The 21811-nt window shown below is 50.0% G+C and overlaps 2 protein-coding genes across 3 annotated transcripts in view; both read right to left on the bottom strand.

Moving 5' to 3' along the window:
* Positions 1-7525, bottom strand: part of RPH3AL (rabphilin 3A like (without C2 domains)) — a 39421-nt gene extending 31896 nt beyond the window's left edge. The window contains exons 1-2 of one of the 2 annotated variants that reach the window (XM_064677976.1): positions 7418-7525; positions 37-148 (exon numbers count right to left, since the gene is read on the bottom strand). In XM_064677976.1, coding sequence (XP_064534046.1) covers positions 37-113 — 77 coding nt within the window. In that variant the 5' untranslated portion in view covers positions 114-148; positions 7418-7525. Of the gene's footprint in view, positions 1-36; positions 149-7253; positions 7321-7417 lie in introns of those variants that run through there. The other variant, XM_064677977.1, reaches the window with a different exon arrangement.
* A 7466-nt stretch (positions 7526-14991) lies between these two features.
* On the bottom strand, positions 14992-20871 carry RFLNB (refilin B). Its single transcript, XM_064677971.1, has 3 exons — positions 20576-20871; positions 19013-19122; positions 14992-17733 (listed from the first exon to the last, which is right to left on the bottom strand). The coding sequence occupies exons 1-3, from the start codon at positions 20777-20779 to the stop codon at positions 17403-17405; spliced, it is 645 nt and encodes a 214-aa protein (XP_064534041.1). The 5' UTR covers positions 20780-20871; the 3' UTR covers positions 14992-17402.
* Between the last annotated feature and the right edge of the window lie 940 nt (positions 20872-21811).

The raw sequence follows: 21811 nt of genomic DNA, 5'->3' as shown, positions 1-21811 counted from the left end.
GGCTGGAAGGAGAGGAGGAGGGTGACGAGGACTCACTTGGCTCGCAGTGCCAGCTGCCGGTCGTTGGGGCAAACCCACTGGCCCGTCCCGCTCCCGAAAATCATGTCAGCCATGGCACCAGGCTGGGCAGGAGTGGCAGGGATCACACCTGGAAGAAGCAAACACCAGCACGGAGCACAGCTGTCATTCCACCCCTGAGAAAGCACAGGGCAGCACTTGGCAGAGCCTCATTGACCATCCCAGAGGGCCACTCTTCCAGCAAACCAAAGGGAGGTGATCTGCTGGCATCTCACACAGGGGAAGGAGACAGACTCTCACCCACAGACAGCGATAAAAACATACCATCATCCTCATAAAATATAAGCTAATAAATACCTTGAAATACCTTGAAGGCAAGGCTGGAAGTTTAGATTTTATGGTACTCTCAAAAAAAAGCCAGACACTCTTTGTCAGTTCTGATTTTTCATTTCAAACTAGAGAAAAGCATCATCTGTAAGAATAATCTCTGCCTTCCCACCTCCAGAGCCCCAATGCTGCAGTTCTGACAGAAAAAGCCATGCTAAAAGGACATAAAGAAGCTATAGTTGCCTTTTTCTTTTTTACCTCTTAATGGGGTAACAAACAAAAACCCACGCTACAATCAGCATGAATAGTGGCAAGTCATTTAGTTCATTAAAACTGCCTCCATAATAGCCTGATATTTATAACTACAGCCTACAACAGCAGCTTGTTTGCATTCTCTGATGCTGAAGACAGCACCTCTTGCAGCAGATCTCCTGCTGTGGCTCCTGTCCCCGGCATGGTCACACCAGTGATTCCTCGTGTTTAGTGACAGTTTCACTGAACTGATCAGTAAAGGCAGCAAGAGCCAACCTCCCTGTGCTCAGGGGAGAAACATTCCCAAAGAAACTCTGCAGCTAAGCACTTGTGAGTCCTGCCACAGCAGCCTGGGTGAACGGAAAGCACCAGGGGACAGGCACAGCCAAAAGATTTCAGTGGATGCACAACTAGACTTGATGTACCGAGCTTTTAACCAGCTGGCTTTGGTCTCCAGCAGAGCGAGTGTCTCAGAAGCCCTAATGCATAAATTTCCAGGTATTAATACTTACCTTCCCCAGAACAGACACTTGCCAGCTTTGAAACCATACCTGCTGGGCAGAGATAACGTGTTTAATGCTGGCTGGCAAACAGAAATCAGATACAATGGCAGGAAGGTGCATCCCCTGCCAACTGTGCCGTAGTTCCCGAGCAAACACTTGCTCCAGTCTCAACCCACAGCACAGTTACCCAGCAGTGCCTGTGGGTCAGTGCTGCACCTACCCTAGCTATCTGCTGCTGACACACAGAGCTCTCTGCATGGAGATGCACAGGGGCATCCCAGGCTGATGGCCTTGGCCCTGTTACACAGGCACACACACAGCTTGTGCACATCCATCCCTCCCTCCCTGTGCTGAGCTTACACGTGCCACACATGCCACGCTCACCCCCAGCACAGAAACACTAACCTGTGTCAGAGAACCGACAGCTCCCTCTTGCCAAACCCCACAGCAGCCCTGAGAGCCAAACCAGTTACTAACAGTGAACCAGTTCTCTCTTCTCTGACCATCTGATTTTTGGAAAGAGTCTGAAAACCTGAGTGATTTCAACAGGCAGGAGAGAAGAGGGAAAATTCCACATGGAGCACAGATTTCTTTCAGAGCAAAGGGACAGATCTATAAAAAGGGTGAGGGCTCAACACAACTCAAACTGTACAAGTGCAACCCGAACTGTGCAACTGTGCAAAGTGAAGCATGGAGGAGATAGGAAGCTGCAGGAAAGAGGGTTGAGACAGGAAGGACAGAAGTGTCACTTTCACTTTTTTAAACCTTTACTACATTAGTTAAGGTGATCACTTTTGAAAGTGAAGAAATCCTTGAACCCTGGCACCTTCAATTTACCAAGTGCTTTCCCCGCTCTGCTCAGCGCTGCACATGCTGTGCGTTTGCATTTCCATTTGGTCCCAGAACATCTCGTGCTCTTTTCATCTTCTCCACGATCTCAAGCGAGGAGAGAACACCTTCCCCACACACATCCCCCAGCAGCTCACACACAGGGGAGCAATCAAGCATGAGCAGCAAAAGAATACAGCAGCTCCCGCCCCCGGGGCAGGGTTAGAAGAACAGAGAAGCTACAATTTCACACAGAATGGCTGACCTGGGATTTTCCAGAGATTTTCTAAGCCTGTGATGTGTGGTTACAGGATTATATGCACATGTAGCCCCCCACACATATGCATATATTAAATTACTCTTCAGCTGCACCACGTATTCCTCCCTCCCACTCGGGCACACCTGAGGAATAGCACAGCCCACACTCTGCGTCCACTGGCGAGGCTCAGTGCACACACCGTGAGCGGCACTCGGTGCCTCTGGGATGGATGTTTAGCATAAAAGCTGGAGCCAGGGCAGGGGAGTTTGCTTTGCCAGCAGCTGAGCTTTCAGGGTGGAAAGCTGTGCTGAAAACATCTGCCCCTCCTCAGCAGAGCTTTATCTGCTCTAACAGAGCTGAAGGCGAGTCAGAACAGAGCACATCAGCTGAGCATTTTTCTCAGGAGAGACCTAAATGCATTCTGCAGCCTCACAGCACAGTGAGCTTTGCTCAGCGTGACTGAACAAAAACAAGCAATGTCATGCTCTTTTGCCTCTTGTTACTCAGCATACGCTTTCTGTTCTCCACCATTCCCTGAGCACCATCTGCAAAGAGAGGAGGAATAAAAAACATTGCTTGAAGAGCCATCATATCCCAAAACAGTCTTCAGGGAGATTATTCCCTGAAATATTTATAGGAGTATTTTCTTCTGGTGGCATCAGGATGTGCTGTTTCCTCTCATCTAAACTGGCTCTGCAGTTGGCTTTTGCACCCTGGCCTCTGAAAAAAAGCCTGGTGGGGAGTGACACGACTACCTCAGAGAAGGAAACAAGAATGGGACACAGTCTGCTGGGGCAGAAGCAGGACTGGAGGGAAAGGACTATCTCTCATGGGCATGGGAATGATGCCAGAGGAGTGGTTTCCATCATCTGGAAGGGATGAAGCATCCTCCCTCTTATCTCTGTACAGGACAAGAAGTACAGTGGAATCAGAAACACTAAGATAGTAAAACCACAGCAGCCTGGGGAGTCATTTCCATGGGCTGTGGGGAAACATCCCTCTCTTGCAGTCTCTTGCACTCTCTCAAAAATACTCCAGTTAGCACCTACCTTATCCAGCCATCCCCTCCCTGTCCTCCTCTCAAGTGATTTAACTAAGGGTAGAAGCAGCCAGTGTTACTTAGTGTTCCAGAAACAAAACTTCCCAGTCCAAGATTCTGCTTTTTACTTGAATTCAGAATTAAAAGGGAGCTCTTACCAATATTATGACCTGCTTTAAAAGCACTCCACCTGTTTGTTCCTTTCCTATGATGGAGGAAGTCATGTGAAACAAAACCTCATTAAATCTGAGTCCACCTGGCTGCCCTGGGCACAGAAGCAGAGGGGAGCTCTGCACGAAGGAGTTCTGCCCTGCACTGAGCCAACCCTTCACGGGGAGCCTGGAGCATCCTGGAGGATGCAGAACCCAGCACATCTCTGCCTACAGCTCTGATGTAGCTCTGCTTCTGCTCTCCCCATGATAAGACTTGTGCTCTTCAGCCAGAGAACAGGGCACCTGAGAACATGACTTCAGTCTGGGAGGGAAAAGTCTTCCAGTGGGGTCTGAGCAAAGGGAACGAGGGCAGGCAGACACAGCCCTTTGACTTGATGGTCTTCAAAGAATTTCAGGCTCTCCTGCGAAAGAAGGCCATTTTCCTCAGCAGAAAAGCAACGTGAACATCATGTATCTTTACCTCAGTAACAGAACACAGTCACAGCAGGTGTACAGTGAGCACAGTACCTGCTATCTGACCACCTCCAAGAGCAGATGCTTCAAGAAGAGTGTAAGAGTAGAGCACGACACAGCAATTCTTATCCAGAATACTCTCTCAGCCTCCAGAGATTCCTGGATCATGCACTCTGTGAGCCAGGCTGCAACTCTGTATTTAACACCCCTAACGTTTTTCTATCCCAAATTTATCAGCTTGCTTTTTCAGCTCGTGTACTTTTAGCATCACCTCGCTACACCAAGTCCCTTCCCCGCTCCTCCACCTCGAACACATTTTGACTTTACCTTGACTACACCAAAGTTAAAACTGGAGGGTCCTGTTGACACTGAGGCAGTCACTGCAGCAGAAACACCTCCTCACACAGCGACAGCACAGCCTGCACCAGCCCTCCTGCAGCTGGGCTGATTACAGGTGCCCACGAAGCACTAATTCCTCAGAGCCCTGCAAATACAAAAATATCCTACACAGGCCCGTGAGGAGCTCTCCAGTCAGCTTTCATTTGCCTGCTTATTTCAGCTGAGCAGCGCGTGTCTGTATTAATTTGTTTTCATAGGAAATTAATTAGGCAATTTTTTTTTTAAATACTTCATTTAAAAAAAAAAAAATCAAAATTAAACAGTTGGCCAGGGACAAGTCCCCAGTTCCCAAGGCGTGCTGTGCCGGTGTAATTAACCCGCCTGCTTCCAGGGCGTCACCTCCCCCAGGACTCCCAGTTTGCATCAGGTACCTGCTGGGCTGTTTTTCCTTTTAGCGGCTGCTCCCTCAAAGAAGCAGTGTAATTACTCTCTGCTCCGCTCACCAGACCCCATTATCCCCGGGAAACCTTAGCAACTAAGTGAGTGTTTGCTCGTGTTGCTATGACAGAGGATAAATGACTGGCGGAGATTGATAAGGTTAACCCAGCCCCTGCCTCCCGCCCACCGGCCCGGCCCTTTTCCTCCCAGACACCGGGGAGACAAGGGCGAGCAGGCAGGGAAAGGCCATTTGCTCCAGACGCAAGTCTTCCCCTCATGATTTAAAGATCCCAGTGCCACGGTTGTATTTCAAAGCACACGGCTGTTTTGAAGCGACAGAATAACCCTCGGGGCTGTCGAAACGTGGCAGAAGACACGCACTTGACTTTGAAGATCTGGCCAAGTCTCAGAGCCAGAGCAGGGCAGTAACTGTGGCTGTACAAGTGCTGGCTGAATCAGGGCTTTATAGAAGTTTTTCTCACGCACAACCCACTTTGAACTGCCCGTTCACACCTACATCTAGCAGTTCGTCAGCCCCTTCAGTGGCACAGGAGCCTTCTGTAAGCATCAATAAAATGCTATAAAATGATTTTAATAAGGGCTAAGCAGGCAGGAAGCACAAGAGTGGAGCCAGGTGATCCCCATCATCTCCTGCTCCCCTCTCTCAGGCAGGGAGACACCCAGGCACAGGGGCACAGCTGAGGAACAGCCTTTTGTCATTCCTTACAAGTCCTCACAGCAGCACAAACCCTCAGCAGCCGAGGGAGAGCCAAGAGACACAAAGAATCCAACACGATCAGACTTGACTCGCAGCTCTGTGGCTTGGGCCAAAACACAATGTCCAAATAACCACAAAGCCTTGGCAAGCTTTGGGACAACAACTTAAGAACCCAATCAGACAGACTTTTTCCAGTCTGTCTCACCATGAAAGCTCAAATCTAAGCAGCATCAGCGCCAGCAAAACAGGCACAACCTCATTCAAAGCCTCATTCAGTCCATTCTGGTTGGCCCAGACCAAATTAAACACCAACTGGCTGCAGCACACAGCAACTGAGAAGTGTCATTATCACATAAGGCCAAGCTGGCAAAGGAGCAAGTAAGGATGAGGTTTGAGAGGAAAACAAAGAATGTTTCCATACACCAGAGCTGCTTCCCAATCCTGGCAGCAGTGACAAGAAGCCTAACTGCTTTTAGGATGGAGCTTATAAAGAGTTTATAAAATACAATGCCCTGGAGGTCCCTGCCAGTCCTACAAGTGGGAAGATAAAATCAGCTCTACAGGAAAGCCAACATACAGTACCAACAACCCTTTATTAATGAGAGGCACTTGTTAGTGTGGCTACTTGATATATGGTAAGCTATAAAAAAAACGGTTTTTGCCCAAGAAAATCAGTCTTCAGCGCCCCAGCACCCTATGATGCTGGGTAGAAAAGCCAGCACTGTTCCACCTGCCAAGGTGTATCTTTATTTATCAGACTTTGGACTTATTTCCTCCTGATCCCCAGCCAGGCAGGTGCGTTATGCAAAGTGAATAATTCATGAAGACAGCAGGCTCTTTCTGACTCACGTTCTGGGGCAGGTTGATCTGGCATAGGCCTAGGAGAAGCAAATTAGCATCTAAATGGCCAATTAGAGAAACTCATTTCACTATTCTGATATGCTAAAAAGCTCAGGAGGCCTTAGCCGAGGGTTGGCGTGTGCAATCCACACCTCCCAGCCTCCAGAGAAGCATCAGGTTTCTTAGAAAAAAATTGGACATAGTAGGGAACCACTGGCCCGTGTTTGTCAAGGAATCCCTTGCAGAAGAACCACATGCCAGCCTGTTCCACAGGTAACCTCAAGTGAAGCAGGAAAAGCACAGCTCAGGGCCAGTGGAGGAACTCTGCTGAGCAGCCTGACCCCAGGCCTTGCCAAAAGCTCCCTGTCCAGCACAGCTCTGAGCCACAGGCCTGCCAACACACATGGAGGATGAAACAGCCTTTCTCAGCATCCTTAAGGTACAGTACTGGTTTTAGGCATCCTAGGAAGCTTTTGAACAACACAAGCACAGCCACTTCAAAGACCTTTATCACCCTTTGTTGGTACAAGCAAAAAGAAAAGTCACGGACTTTGACCAGGCCCTGGAGAGTACCTGACCCAACCTGAAGCAAACCAAAAACTCTGAGGTGGGCACATACAACAGCACCACCACCCTGTGCCAGAGTGCCCAAGAACCACAGCAGTCCATCCTGCATCAGGTGCACGTGGCTGTCCCCGACACGCGGGAGCCCAACAGACGTGGCTGATAATTTTTTCCATGGAGCACGTCGCTTTCAGCCTCCCACTTCGGGCTTGTTTCCCTCCACACCTTTGCCACTTACAGTCAGTCCCCTTCAGGGGGCTGAATTCCACCTGAATTCACAGAACGGCTGGGGTGGGAGGGGACCTCTGCAGATCACCCAACCCCCAGAGCAGGCTGCACAGGGCACATCCAGGCGATCAGCTCACTCCGCTGTTCCTCCTTTCACAGAGACTCTCCCACCTGTAGAGCGCCGGCTCTGAGTGCCCAAGCCCCTCCTCAAAGCTCCCCGGTCCCAGCCCACCCGAACCCACGGGCACGGCCCTTTCCTTGGTGTGACACGTACCTGGCAGCCGGTAGGGACCGAGCCCTGAAACTCTGCTCGAACTCCGCCCGGAGCGCCCGTGAGGCCCTAGCAAAGCCGCGCCGAGCTTAAACTAAGCTAAGCTAAAGTAAGCTCAGCTGAGCCGCCCCGCCCGGTCCCCGGCGCGGCTCCCCCCGCGCACCCACCTGCGCTCGGGCCTCGGTCGCGGCCGCTCCGCGGAGCCGCCGCTGCCCCCGCGGGACGAGGCGGAAACGGAGCGAACCCGGAGCGCTCCCGCACCGCCCCCGCCCGCCCCCCGCGCGTCCCCTGGCGGCCACCGACCGGCCCCGACGGGGGATGCGGGCACGGATGGATGTGTGCGTGTGCTGGGAGCGGCCGGAGGGGATGCGGGCACCGCCAGAGGTGCGCCACGAGAGGCTGGGGAGGATTCAGGCACAAGCCAGATGTGCGCCGGGACAGGCTGCGGGGGGATGTGGGCACGACCAGGTGTGCTCTGGGAGCGGCCGGAGGGGACGTGGGCACAGCCAGATGTGCACCGGGACCTGTGTGGGGCTCCGGGCACCTCCAGATGTGCGCTGAAAAGGGGTGGCGGGGATACAGGCACAGCCAGATGTGCGCTGGGAGAGGCTGGAGGGGTTGTGGGCACAGCCAGATGTGTGCTGGGAGAGGCTGGAGGGGTTGTGGGCACAGCCAGATGTGTGCTGGGAGAGGCTGGAGGGGTTGTGGGCACAGCCAGATGTGTGCTGGGAGAGGCTGGAGGGGTTGTGGGCACAGCCAGATGTGTGCTGGGAGCAGAGCAGGGCAGCGGGCACTGCCACATGTGTGTCCCAAAACACCCACGGGGAAAAAAGCACCAAACTATAAACAAGGAAAGGCCGTACCAAAACAAACCCGAAGAAACCCCAAACAAGGAATTCTCCAAAACAATACCAAGAAACCCCACCCTCAAAACAGAAACAAGTGAAACAACCTCCAACGAAACAAAAAATCCAACCAAACTAAACCTCCAAACACAAACCTACCCAAACAAAATAAACCTTCTAAACCCCATAAAAACCAAACAAAAAACCCCAAACTCAAACCCACGAAGTTAAATAAACAAACAAAAAAACCCCCAACCTTAAGAAACAAACAAACAAATCACAGAAAAATGGAAGCTCAGTACAAAAATTAACTTTTCAGGGGTAAGAAAAAAATGTTCAAACCCAGAACAAAAGGTGACCTGCCAAGTCAGCCCCAGGACAGCCACGGGAAGCTTGGAAATTTTAAAACTGAAGGGTCCAAATCTGATGAGTGATCCCAATAACATTTGCTGGTAACAGCAGCAAAATTTGGTCTTGTGAAGAGACAACCTGCGATCATGTAGTGAGTCAACAGAAAGTCACAGGAACACAATTAGTCCTTTGCACAAGCCCAAGAACACAGAAATTCAGGCTCATTACTGTCTAAATGTCCAGTGGATGCTGTGAGTAAATTTGCCATGTGACAGGAGGAAAAGAGGAAGGAAGAGAAAATAAATCCTTAGCCTGTGTTTTCACTCTCTGTTCAGAGCCTGCTCTTGAGAAATCTGCAGGCCCTACAGCCCCATCGTTTCCAGACATCCACCAGACCTCAGGAGAAGCTGAGGGACCCTCAGTCACCTTTCACTTAAATGGAATTCAAGTCTGAGCATATATTTTACTTTTTGGTTTAGGCAACTGTTGAAAAATACATCAGAGGAAGCAGTTTGCATGAACACAGAGCCTGGATTTCTGTGGAAGAAAGCACTCGACGATGACATTTCACACCGGGGTAGTTCCTCCACAGTCAATAATATAAATAAATTAAACACACGGTTCAACCAACTTCAGGAAAAAGATAAATTACCTTATTTAACCACCTGTACTAGCGGGGAAATGACACATCTCGGAGCCTGCCTCCCTTCTGCTGCTGAATTTGCTCGTCAGGATCCTCACAGAACCACAGATTCTTCAGAGTCTGACTGCAAGGCTGGGCCCTGGCAACTGGAGTCAGAGAGAATAAATATGACATTACATTAAAAAATATTTAAAGGCTAAATACGAGTTTGATCTTTCATAGCACAAAGTCAATTTTTAATATACTCGTTTCTCAGCACTTCCAATTCCACCCGAAGGACCCTTCAAAACCACTCCTTTATTGATGATGAATTTCACTGAATTATTCACCAGATCTCAGCTGCCTGAGGTTTTAAATGTGACAAGGACAGTAACAGAGAACAACCTTCTCCCCCTCCTCCTGCAGGCCTCCCAGTGCTGCTGACAGGGGCACCGTGGGTGCCCTGAGCTGATCCCATCTCCTCTCAGCTCAGCACACACTGGCACACCAGGAACAGCCTCCTGTGTCACCCTCGGACCGGCACATCCTTCCAAAGATGGAAAATAAAAAAAATCACCTTTTCTGGAGAGTTGCTAAGCTCATGGGTGTGAAGTTGTCCCTCAGAAGAACTGCAGGTGTTTAAAAGCAGCCCTACTGTACACCAAAAGGATCCAAAGTGTAACAATCCTGGAGGGCTACAGGAGATGATTCCCAGTTTGGACACTGGGCTCGTAAGCAGGGTCTGGGCTCCCATTCTCTGCCATGTCAGAACTAAGATGTTGTCCTGCTGAGCTGCTTCCCACAGCTTGGCTGTAATCTCTGGTTTATCACAGGGTCCTTCAGGTGAGGGCTCTCATCCTCTATTAAGCATTTGCACATGGGTTCCAGGTGGACAATTAGCATTTTAATACTCAAATAATATTAATTATGAGCTATTTTAAACACACAGAGGAACCAAAGGCCAAACTGGCCCTCTGCTTGTCTCCGAATGACCATTTTCCAGGGACACAGGCTGACAACTGGGGAGGATCTGCCTCAGCCAGGGCTGTTTGGCACTGCTTCCCCATCCCCCTGACTGCTCCAGCTCAGTCTAGCTGCTTCACAATTCACAGCAAGAAGGCCAGGGATTTTCTCCAAGCTGTTACTCTGATTGCAATCCTCTGATTCAATTTGTATTCGCCCGCTAATTACCATTCCTTAATAAAAATGTCAATGATTCTGTCCCTAATCTGAACCAAAAAAATCTTGTCTGTGAGGCACACCTGCTCAAGGATACAAGACAAAGCAAACATTGAAAGAATACTGATTTGCTTCATAGCAAATTAGGTTGCTTATTTTGACCCGTTTTAAAGAATAATTCCAAATTCTGATCACATTTCCCTTGCAAGGGCAAGGCTCAGGTCTAATTCCCCTTTCCTTGTTCGTGTTAAGCCTACAGCATCCACAGTACCACTTCACAAGACTTCCTCTAGCAGCCCATGTGGTAAGTCTACACACGGCTTCCGTGCCTCTGTGGCACAGGAAAATGATGCACAATTGGGAATAAACTGGTTCCATGGGGAAATCTAGAGGAATTTCTCAGTGTAGTTGCATTTGAAGTCGAAAAGTGCACCAAGATTTGCCTGGGGGTGATGCCCTTTCAGAACAACATTATCTGCTGCCAGGGGCACCTCACAACCCAGCATCCTCCTGGCCTCCTGCAGCAGCAGAAAGGGCAGGTTAACCAGGAGAACATTGTTCCTATCCATCCTGCTATTCCAGTGAGGAGCTGTCAGAATGTTTTCTTTGTGTGTAGCTCAGCCACTCCCACCGGGCTCTAATTTTGGCTGGCAAGTCAGGTTTTATCATAATAAAATTAATGACAACCCCCACTTGTCATTAACAACAAGTAATCCCCTTCCCTCAGCTGTTCTCCAAAAATATCACACTCACTTGTCAGTCTGGATGAATTATTTACATCCCATCACTGCCGTTGTCGTTTTCCTTGTCTTTTGCCCTGTGTCACCATCCCTTTTATCCACATGCAGGCTTTGGGGGACCTTCTGGCTGCAGTACAGCATCAGCAATTACCATCAGTGAGAACCCCTGCTGCTGATGCCATGGAATCAGACCATTATCGACAGTCGGAGCGGGATCAGCCGTGGGAGCAGCCTGTGGGAGCCTGATTCCATCATAACCTGTCCGAGTGCAACCGCCAGCGCCTGCCAAGCTTCACGTCTAAAGAGATGAGAAGGAGAGAAGGGAAGAGGCAGGGAGGGCAAGAAGACACCCAAAGAGGATTAAACCACGTATTATTCCCAGGGAGAGAATGACAAACAAGAGGAGAGTTGCCTTAGCAGCTGTTCCTGGAGTTCCCATGGTTTTCGTCCGGGTTCACCTCTGAAGGAGATGTGCTGATCTCCCTCACTGTGAAGGTGTTGCAGCACTTCCCACCACCACACACAGCAAGGGCAGGAGGCCTGAGGGTGCACCAGCCCCAAAAACCTCGGGAGAGCTGTTGCTGCCTCAGGAACTGGGTCTCATGTACCCGGCAGTAGGAGAGATGAAGGGAAAAGGTGAGGTGGAAGGGAAAGGCGTGGGAAGGAGGTGGAGGGAGAAGGCACTGAGGTAGGGGGAAGATGGAAGGGCAAAACCTGAGGAGAGGTGGAGGGGGAGGGCACTGAGGGGAAGGAAGATGGAGAGGGGTCACAGACAGGCCGTGCCAGGGCTGCTGACCTCCCTTCCCCTGCTGCATTCCAGGCTTGATGTCAGCTCTGGGAGGCCATGCCAGGGTGGCTGCAGGTCCCTGTGGCCAGGAGAGTGGTATGGGCAGGCAGTGGAGGGAAAGGGGCTGCCCAGGACCCCCTCCACCACCCAGGGCTGGCACGAAGCCACCACGGAGAAAGAAGCCACCACAAGGAAGCACCACCACCACCACCACCATCACCACCATGAGGGCAGGTGAGCTGGAGAGAAAAAAAACAGCCCTTCCCAGGAAACCACCGATGGTTCTTTAAAACCTTTTACTGAACCCGTAGCCCGTTTATACACATAGTTTCACATGTAGCTACAAATCTATCAAAAAAAAAAATACTGAGTGTGTGTAACTACGCCGCATAAGCAGTAGGAGGCATAAGGCATCTGTCAGGAAGTAGGAAATTTCATAAACTGCCTGAGATTTGGGATGCTGTAAATATTTAGTGGTTTTCTTTTGGTGAGCTACAGTATATTTGTTTAAATATTCACCGTTCCAGGGGTGTGAGTCACGGCCCTGCTCTAAGTTCCCATCAGTGGGGGTGAGTGGTTGTTAAAACTACAGAGAGGGGAGGCTAATTTCCATGTAATTCCTTCCATGTTAAGGAATACTTCCATTCACTTCCAGTATCTTAGTACAAAAGGTGCCTGAGAGTTTCCAGAAATTGTACTATTAAAAAAAAAAAAAAAATCACATGGCTTGCTGCATTAATGGATAACAGCTTAAAAAAATCCCCAACAACTAAGAATCAATTTCCTGCCTAAATAGAGTCAGGCAAGCCCAGTGAACTTGATGCCATTGCAGAAGTGCTATTAATGCATTAACAGCCTCCATAAATACATTTTACAGGTGTGAGAATCGCTAAGTTAGCCAATTGGAAAAATATATATTTCCCACTTAAAATAAGATTTTTGGGCCATTAATATTTTCCTGTAGATTTGGTTTCTTATTAATGGCCACATGAACGCACAGCAAGCAGTTTTCTCATCATTCTTTTTATGAAATAAGCAGGAGAGCCTCAGAGGCACTGCTTACAGTTTTGCTAACAGCACTTATCACTTTAACAGATAAAAAAAGCAGAAAGCAGCGGGCCCACTCCCCTCCAGTGCTTAAAATCCCAAGTCCCAAGAGGAACCCTGACTCAGCCCAAGGTACTGCAGAGGAGAATCAGGAAGATGCAGAAATAAGAAAGGTCGTGGCATCAACTTCCACCATTTTGGATTCTAGTCAAGCAGAGGAAGGTCTTTCAGCTCAGCTTAACGAAAGCCTTTGATGGGACGGGATTCCTGAGGATCCCAAAGCAGAGGAGGAAAGGCTGAGTGTCTGTGAGGTGAACAGAAGGAAATGGTGGGAGTTGTGTATCCACCCTGCTGAGCCCATGCCCAGCTGCCAGGCATTCCCCATCGCTCCATCCCAGCCACCACACAGCAGCTACGGAAGATTGCTGCAGTTATTCCCTGGAAAAGCGAGTGTTGAACTGGTCCTGAACGAGCTGGCACAGCCTCTGAGCTGCACCAGTGGTGCCACCCAAAAATCTCAACGCCTTCAGTAGCTTCGTACTGACTACTCACTGTCTAGATCATTTATATTGTAGAAACAAACCAACCTGTTCTTTAAAACAGGGGTGCAACTCAGATTGCTCCCAGCAATTAAAAGTGCTCCTTTCCACGCTGCCTGTTTGTCCTGGAGTATCTCTAGTTACTGGTGTTAGTTTATTTCAAAATAATACTCACTGCATTACACCTGGGCTTTCCAGGTATTCCCATTGTCCACTGCTGGTTTGTAGGCAGCTGAGGGACCAGACACCTTGTCTGGAGGCTGAAATGATTTGCAGGCACACGGACTTACCTCACTCTGAGCAAGCTGCAAAGTCGGGATGGGAATCCAGCCCTCTCCTCCTGGCTTGTGATCCAGTTGTTAGATGCAGCAGTATTCCACTTCTTAATAAAAATTCATTGTATCAGACCCTCAGATGCGATGTTGTGGAGAAGCACTACAGATGTACAAGAAAAATGGAGCACATCCATAACAGGGTTATCCTTGGCATATCTAGGTAGCAACCAGAAGCCCATTTGGACAATATGAATTAAAAATTATGTCCAGCAGTCAGCTGCCTTTTACTTCCCTACTTCAAATTCTCATAGTAAAGGAACTTTCATACAGAGTGTTATGACAATACTTGAGGAAAACAGCCCAGGCCACGCTAAGGGAAGTATTTGGAAGTTAGGTGTGAAAGGAGAGAAAGTTTCCCTGAAACCCCCCTGAAAGACACTGTTGCGATTTTAAAAAGTTTCTTCTTAATGGCTCTTCCAATAGACTCTTTTATCCAGAATTGATGTTTATATTTGGCTTTTCCCCCGTTTAATACTTTAAGCACTGCAGGATACCCAAATGCTCGCCCAGCCTTTCGCAGGAGCAGCGGCTTCACAGCTCCCCAGATTCCAATAATGTCATTACGTGCAACTCTGGAGCTTTTCGAAGGCAGATAACCAGATGAACAATAAAAAGTAAGCAAAAAAAATCCCATTAGGAATTAATTAACTGATGTTCAATTGCATCCGCTCCTACCCTGCCGGAGTCACTAACAAATCAGCACGCCTGCAAATTCAGAAAGGTTGGGAGAACAGATTAAGCATCCAGAAAAACACCACAGCGTTTCTCTCAACACAATAGTTTATAACCTTCTATTTTGTTTCTGTAAAGTTTAATGTGCAACACATTTCAGTCTTATTTTTATGCTGTGTTTATTAACGTAGCATTTGAGCATCGACATTTTAAAAATAAATTCCCCCCCGGTTAAATACGTGTTATATTTGAAAGGGATTAGTTCTTCACTTGTAGGATATGCTGAAATCCATACCAGAAACTCTCTTTAAAAATAAAACTGTACCAGATGAATGGCTCAAACACGTACTGGAGAGGATTTTCAGCTGTCTTCAAAGCACTTAATCAGTGTCTTACTAAACTGACAAAGCCACAACATTTGGCATTGGTTTGGGTTTTTTTTTAATATAGAGAGTTTTATATAGGAAACACCCTCCCAGAATATGTAAACAACAGTAACACATGATAGAAGAGAAAGGAGGGGAGCTGGGATTGGCAAGACATATTATGTATTTATTTCTAAGTAACTACCACAATAAACACTGAAAAGCTTTGAATGAAAAATAAAGAGACTTCCCCACAGGATGGTTTTCAGATCATTTATTACCAATGAAGTAAAAGACAAATTGAAAGTCAGAAGGAGGGGGTGAGAAACATCACAGACATCAGAACACTTGCACAGAGCTAATCAGAGCTTTGCAAATGTTGGAACATAAATAATTTAAAAGGTATCTCTACCAATTAAAATATGTTTAAGAGATACATATTTAAGTTTGCTTGCTTTATAAAAATCAGGTGCTTTATAGCCTAAGGGTCCTTTTGTTTCTAACTAGGGACAACTAATGATTACAACTTTAAACCACCTCCTCTTAGACCTCCTGCAAATGAATTCACTGGAAGAGCGTTGTCAGAGCAATTCAGGGTCCACGTCCTTCCAGTGTCCCGTGTCCAACCAGATGTTTCTGGAGCAAGGTACAAGGAACAGCAAAACAACGGTGCAACAGCTTTCCCACAGGGGATTCTGTCCGTCGGAAACCCCGCACGCTCCGGGGTGAGCTGTGCCTTCCGTTGCACCACAAGTACATCCTGGGGCAACATTTAGGGGGGAATTGCAACATGAACTTAAGACACATCTCCTCCATACTGTAGTCTGAAACCAACATGTTTAATAACAACATCGTGCTGCTCTTAACTCCGGAGCGCTGCCTACCTGACTGTGTCCTCTGTCCTGGAGCTGGTTTGGGATCTCAGAGGCAAGTACCAAAGGTTAAGGATGTTCTGTTCTGAGCTAATAAATAAGTAAAAAACCATGACAACAACAACAACAACGAAAAAAACCAACCCAAACCACACAAACTGAAGGCTTCCTTCCTGCTGCATTCTTCTTCTCCCAAATCGTTTCTGTTCCCTGGATTGCACTTCCACACTACTCATCGCACTTGCACAAACACAGCTCAAGAACAGGCTCCCGAGGTTTAACTCACCACTGACAAAACTCACCCTTGGGGCCATGCACTACCTAAGTCCTCCTTAAAAGCAGCTCCAGGACTGGTGTTGCACCACAGAGTGACCCACACCTCAGAGGAGTTTTGGAACACGTGGAAAAGCTGCGCCCAGCTAAGACAAGCCGACCAGGTGTTTCCGGGCAACTGCTCCCCATGTAACCCATGCCCCCCAAAGCAGATGCTCTCCACACTACACTGCGCTCCATCAGTACAGGGAAAAAAAATCTGGGAGAAGAAGGAAACCCCTCCGTCTTATTTCCATCAAAGCACACGATAAACTAACGTACACAACATCCAGACAGACGTTCATGGAGCCTGAAGCTATTCCCTTTGGTCCCCAAATCAGCATGCACTTGGGACTGGAGGGGTTATTCAGCACCTACAGACAGGCTACCCCACTCCAGTGACATCCCGGATACCAAAGTCCAGCGAGGACACAGAGAAGCTCAATGGGAAGCAGAGCTACAGCCCTGGATTTCGCTACACGCTAAAAACCTGCCCGTCCTTTGCTGCCATCGACCTCCTCACAACCCCCGCCAGCGTCTCACACCCCATCCCAGCACCTCCTTTGCCATTCTAGGTCCCTGTGTAAACATTATCCGAAACTTGCCTGGTTAGAGCTCCCTCAGAGCAGACAGTTCCCTGTCGGTAAAAACAAGGCACTTGCGGTTTTTCCACCTCCGCATTGTCAAGGCCCGACTCTCCAACAACACGGGGACGATTTTTGGCCTGGATAATTTTAATCTTTGGTACAAGTCCTGCTACACTCACACAAATGTGTGTTGCACGGACAACTGCGCTGCTGAAGTTGTAAGAACAGAGGATACCTCGCGCTGTTCATCCAAAGAATTGGAATCGCCCGAATTTGCCTGAAGCTGCAAAAGCAGTTTATCTCCTGAGCTACTCAGAATTCCTCTTCTTTCCAATTTACACCTTCAACCAAGACATGAATGCCATGTGATAGTGCTTTTGTACCTGTTAAATTCAGAATTCTGGATTTTTCTGTTAGCTTTTTCCAGGAATTTCCAGGAGATGGTCCTTCTAGAGAAAGCACTCTCGCGATCTGAACTGAAATGACTGACAGCTCTGGCTACCTGCAACCAAATGACCGGGTAGATTCTCTGCAAGAGAGTGAACTGCCCTTATTTTTGCGCATCACCCCAAAGCATCAAATGGGGCACAAATTCTGCCAGGCACTATTCCACGTTCTTTCTTACCTGTCAGCTTTTCCTCTGGTAAAATACCTCCCGTTATTTTCACCTGATTACTGCACTGCGGGGAAGGGGAGGGAACTCACAGCTTTGGAGGCGAAGAAACAAGTCCCTTACTAAGTTATGTTCCCACAAGAAAACCGCGTTTCGGGCCGCTCTGATGCTTAAAGCAGGAATTTAGAGCTGGGAGGGAGGGTCTGTACCCGCTTTAGCTTAGTGGAGTTAGCACAGTACGTTAGGTGGGGCCGGGATGGATCAGAGCAAGGGAGGAGGCCGGCAGTCAGCAACCATCCAGGACACAGTCGTTCCCGAGGCACTCCGAGGTCTCCAGCTCTATGCTGGACAGGAACCGCCGCGTGGTCTTGCGGCAGTTGTAATCCAGCGTGGTGGTGTACACAGTCTTGGCGTGCTTCGGGTAGATGATGGTGGTGCTGGTGAAGCGCCGGGGCTTGTTGCGGGGCTCGAAGTGCACCTCTGACTTGTAGCTGCGCCACGTGCAGTTGGGGACGCAGATCACCGTCTGGCTGCAGGAGGACACGCTCAAGCCCACGGGCATGTAGACGTCGTCGATGAAGTGCTTCTCCGAGTCGTATCTCACGGAGGACGTGTACCTGAAACGCGAGAGGCACGTGTGTGAGCTCGGCTCTGCAGCAGCAGGGTGTGTTTTCTGCAGCACAGCACCAGGGTGGCTCCTCAGCCCTGAACCTGCCACACCACGCAAGAAACGCCTGCTGGTGTCTTACTCACACATTTGCCTTACGTTAGCAGCACACCCAGAACTGTCACTGTTCAGCCCAGCTGCCAGCACTAACAAACGCCTTCTCAGTCCTTGGGTACATCATTTTAACCCTGAGCCCTGTGAATCTACAAACCTCCTTCAGATTCCTAAACCCAGGGGCCTAGATCCACATTTAGGCTTTGCACATAAACATCCTGACTCCTCGGAGTGCCAAGTCCATGGAAGCACACGTTATCTTCTCAGTTTTGCTCTGCCAGGAGTCACGTGGGAGTTCTTTGCTATCACTCCCACCACGGGGCACTCTCTGAAGACAAACTTGTGAAGATTCAACTGACAGGAAAATACTTCACTTTGCACACCAATCTCTGCTGGTGGGAAAATCCCCTGTGCCTGGACTGCAACAGAAAGTTTTCATCTCCTTCACACTGTGACAACTCTGTGTTGGCTTTTTCACAGTGCTAACTGCCTCCAGTTCCAGCCAGAGCACAGGCTCCTTCCCCACACCAGGACATAATTCTTCCTACCCTCCCCTGCATTAGGCTTCCGTTTGATTTTATCAGCCTACCTCTGCTTGCACAGTCATCAACTGGGAGCCTTCATTTCTCATTACTGCAAATCATGATGTTCAAAGGAATAATTCACAGGCTGTGAAGCGATGCAGTGCATTAAAAAAAATAATTATGCACTCCTCTGAATATTACCTTTCCTTTTATTTCACACAACCAGCCACAGCTGTTAAGATAGAAAGTGCTTATTATCAAACCATGAGGTTACAAGAGCAAAATTCCTTTCCTCTAATAAAACAGTCCTAGAAAGAACTTTGAAGCTCTTCCCTCATGATTACCTTCTGGTTAATCAGTTGAAAGGCAACTTTGGAGCAGTGTAAGGAAATCAAAGCAGGAAAATAAAATACAAGAAAGTCTTCCTGGAAAAAAAAAAAACCAAACCCAACCATATGGGTGGGATTAAAAGAGGCTGAACACTCCTTCAGCCTGTACAAATGTCCAGGTCCAGGAATGTACAGCTGCGGTGAACAATAGCTCTGCAAATAAATTAACTTGACTCACAGGCACTGATAAGGCCTAACTGCTCCTTTACGTGCTATCTCCTGTAACTCCTTCAAAATGAGATGACTGTAACACAGTATTTACCTTATTTCCTTTGGTGGTAAAGGGTCAAACTCAACTCCTTCGCCAAAGGATAAGGGACACAATCTTGGAGGGCAGCTGGAGAGAACAGGGCTGGGGGAGAACACGGAATTCTGCAAAAAATGCAAAAGTTTTATGTTACAATTCAGTGTATTCTCAATAAAAGACATTTATTTATCCCTTGGTACGGAGCTGTTGAGGTTCACATTTATGTGCAGGAGGATCTGCTAGTCCAAGAGGTGCCTACAGGTGCATCCCACAGGCCTGAATCCACACTGGTCTACAGCATCCAAGAGATGGCAAGGGGCATGTTTGAAGGCAAGGTCCTAACTCTGGGAGCTTAATTCAGAGGAGCCACTCCGGGAAACAGGAGAGGAGCACAACCCCTCAACGCAGCACAGCTTCTGCAGCATGAACTATAGTCTGTTCCCTGCATGAGCCCATGCTCAGTTTGTAGCTAACATTACATGGGTGTATGAGAGCTCCCTCCTTGCCGGATTCATCCGATACACCCACGGACAGACTGCGGCAGGGAACCATCGCAGGGCATCTCCCGTGAGCAACCTCCTCCTTTCACAGCTACGCCCTGGCTCCTATTTGAAGGCATTAAACCCAACCTAATTCACACACAGCATGTGGGGAAGGATTAACTCATTCCCACTGAGCGGTGATTCATGGACTTTCCCTGTGCTCCTCTCCTGGACACCCCGAGCCATGAGCCGACACCGGCCCGGCAACGTCCCACAGCCCAAAGTGGCCCCAAAGGGAAGGAACCCAACCGGCTTGTGGTTTTGAAGCCACCTCTGCACATGTGCTTACTAACGAGAGGCAAGGGGGCTGTGAGCATCTCTGGTTCAACACACAATTCTCCTATGGCCTTTTGCAATCTCACAGCAGCACCCCTGTAGAAAAGGGATTTTCCCTCTAAATCTGCAGTTTCCAAAGTACTTGTAACAACAGCTCAGCGTTCACATCCAAAACCCATTTGGTAAAAAACCAGCACATATCTATCTGATACTATTAACTGAAACCAAAGTTTATACACAAACTTCCTACTCTGGGTCACTGTGGAACAACGGGAGCTCACTTTCTGCAGGGATTTTCAAAGATATATTGCAAACCTGTCCCAACCCCGACCTGGGGCAGGAGGGACAGGGATTCCCTTGCACCAAGAACCAACCCCAGAGCTGGAGGCATTGTAAAAGGGATCCCTGACGCGACCCCGGTTCCGGGCAGGATCCCTCCCGGTGCAGGTCTCTTAAGGGATACGAAAGCGGCCGGAGAGGCCGGTGAAAAGGAGGGAAACCAGGGGCGGTTATTCCCAACCCATTCCCACGCCGACCCGCCGGTAACCCCCGCGGGCTTCCACCCCCCTTTTCCCACGGGATGCTGCGGGGCCCGGAGCGCGGCCGGGGCCGACAGCGCGGGGTCCCGGGCGGTGCATCCCGGCGGGGTGCGAGGGGCAGCGGCTCCTCCGCTCCCCGGGGGCCCGGCACCTGCCCGCGGCCCCGGCGGGAGGGTCCGGCGGCCCCGGGACACAGCGAGGGCGGCCGGGCCGGTACTCACCGCGGCGGAGGGCGCGGGCGGGTCGGGCTCCGGCAGCCCGTTGGCGGCGGCGCGGTCGGGGCTGCCCGAGGAGAGGAGCCAGGGTGGGGGCGCGGGCCCGGGGCTGGGGGGCAGCCCGGAGTCGGGGCTGTCGAGCCCGGAGTCGCCCCGCTTCCTCATGTCCGGGAGGTCGGGCACCTCCCGCAGGCTGAGCCGCCCCACCATGGCGGAGCCGCCGGTCCCTGCCCCGGCCCGGCCCCTGCCCGCCGGTCCCGCCGCTCCGCTCCCTGCGCCGGCTGCGCCCGGGCGGCGGCGGCGGGCGGGGCGGCCGCGGGGCCGGGGCGGGGACACGGCAGGGGCGGGGCGGGCCCCGGCCCGGATCCCACCGGTGTCCCCGTGTCCCACCGGTGCCCCCGTCCCACCGGTGTACTGGGTTCTCCCTGTGCTCCCGCTTCCCCTCGTCTTCCAGTTTGCCCCCCCTGTCCTCCCAGTTCTACCGGTCTTCCCGGAGCCCCCGTTCTCCTCGTGCTCCCCTGTCTTCCCAGTGTCCCTGCCCTCCCGGTGCCTCCATCCCCGTACCCGTCCTGCATCCCTGCCTCATCGCTCCGTCCCCAGCCGTGTGGAATTAGGCATTGGAACGGGCTGCCCAGGGAGGTGGGGGGGGTAACCGTCCCATGAGGTGTTTAAGGGAGGACCGGACGTGGCACTCAATGCCAGTGACAAGGTGGTGTTCAGAGGCTGGCCTCGATGATCTCAAGAGATTTTTTCCAACCTACCCGATTCTGTGATTCTGTGAAACCAGCCCCAACACATCCCTGGTCCAACTGTCCCAATGCCTTGCCCTTTCCTGAGCCCTTTCCTGAGCTGCCAGACCCTGCTGGGCTGTCCCCACCTCCAGTGGTGCTTTCCCCAACAGCAGGGGTCTGCAGGAGGTTTTAGCAGCCTGGTTAAACCCCCAAAGTTTTCCCTTCAGGCTGCGCTTTCTCACTCCCCCCTCCCAGGGACTCAGACTCAGGCAGCAGCGCTGCCTTCTCTAATTGCATTTTTCAGGCAAAGCTGCCGAAGCCGAAATAAGAGAACAGAAGGAAAAGGCCTTTCTAGCACTAGAGGAGACCGAGGGAACCTTTTTTGGAAAATCCTAATGAAATAATTGCGCCGTGTCATCAGATTCGGTGGGGGAATACTCTTGTGGAGGGAAAGAACTGTCTGCAGCCGGCCAAAGTCAACACTCCCCTGTGCAGAAACCAGCAGTCTGGC

This window comes from Pseudopipra pipra, chromosome 21 (genome assembly GCF_036250125.1).
Source record: "Pseudopipra pipra isolate bDixPip1 chromosome 21, bDixPip1.hap1, whole genome shotgun sequence".
In the NCBI taxonomy this organism is placed as follows: domain Eukaryota; kingdom Metazoa; phylum Chordata; class Aves; order Passeriformes; family Pipridae; genus Pseudopipra; species Pseudopipra pipra.
The sequence above is the reverse complement of the archived record's forward strand: the minus strand, read 5'-3'. Positions and strand labels throughout refer to the sequence as shown.

Coding starts and splice junctions, on each gene's coding strand:
- RFLNB (XM_064677971.1), bottom strand. CDS start 20,779: ATGGTGGGGCGGCTCAGCCTGCGGGAGGTGCCCGACCTCCCGGACATG. Junction 19,123..20,575: donor CGCCCGCGCCCTCCGCCGCG/GTGAGTACCGGC, acceptor CATTTTTTGCAG/AATTCCGTGTTCTCCCCCAG. Junction 17,734..19,012: donor TTACCACCAAAGGAAATAAG/GTAAATACTGTG, acceptor CTCGCGTTTCAG/GTACACGTCCTCCGTGAGAT.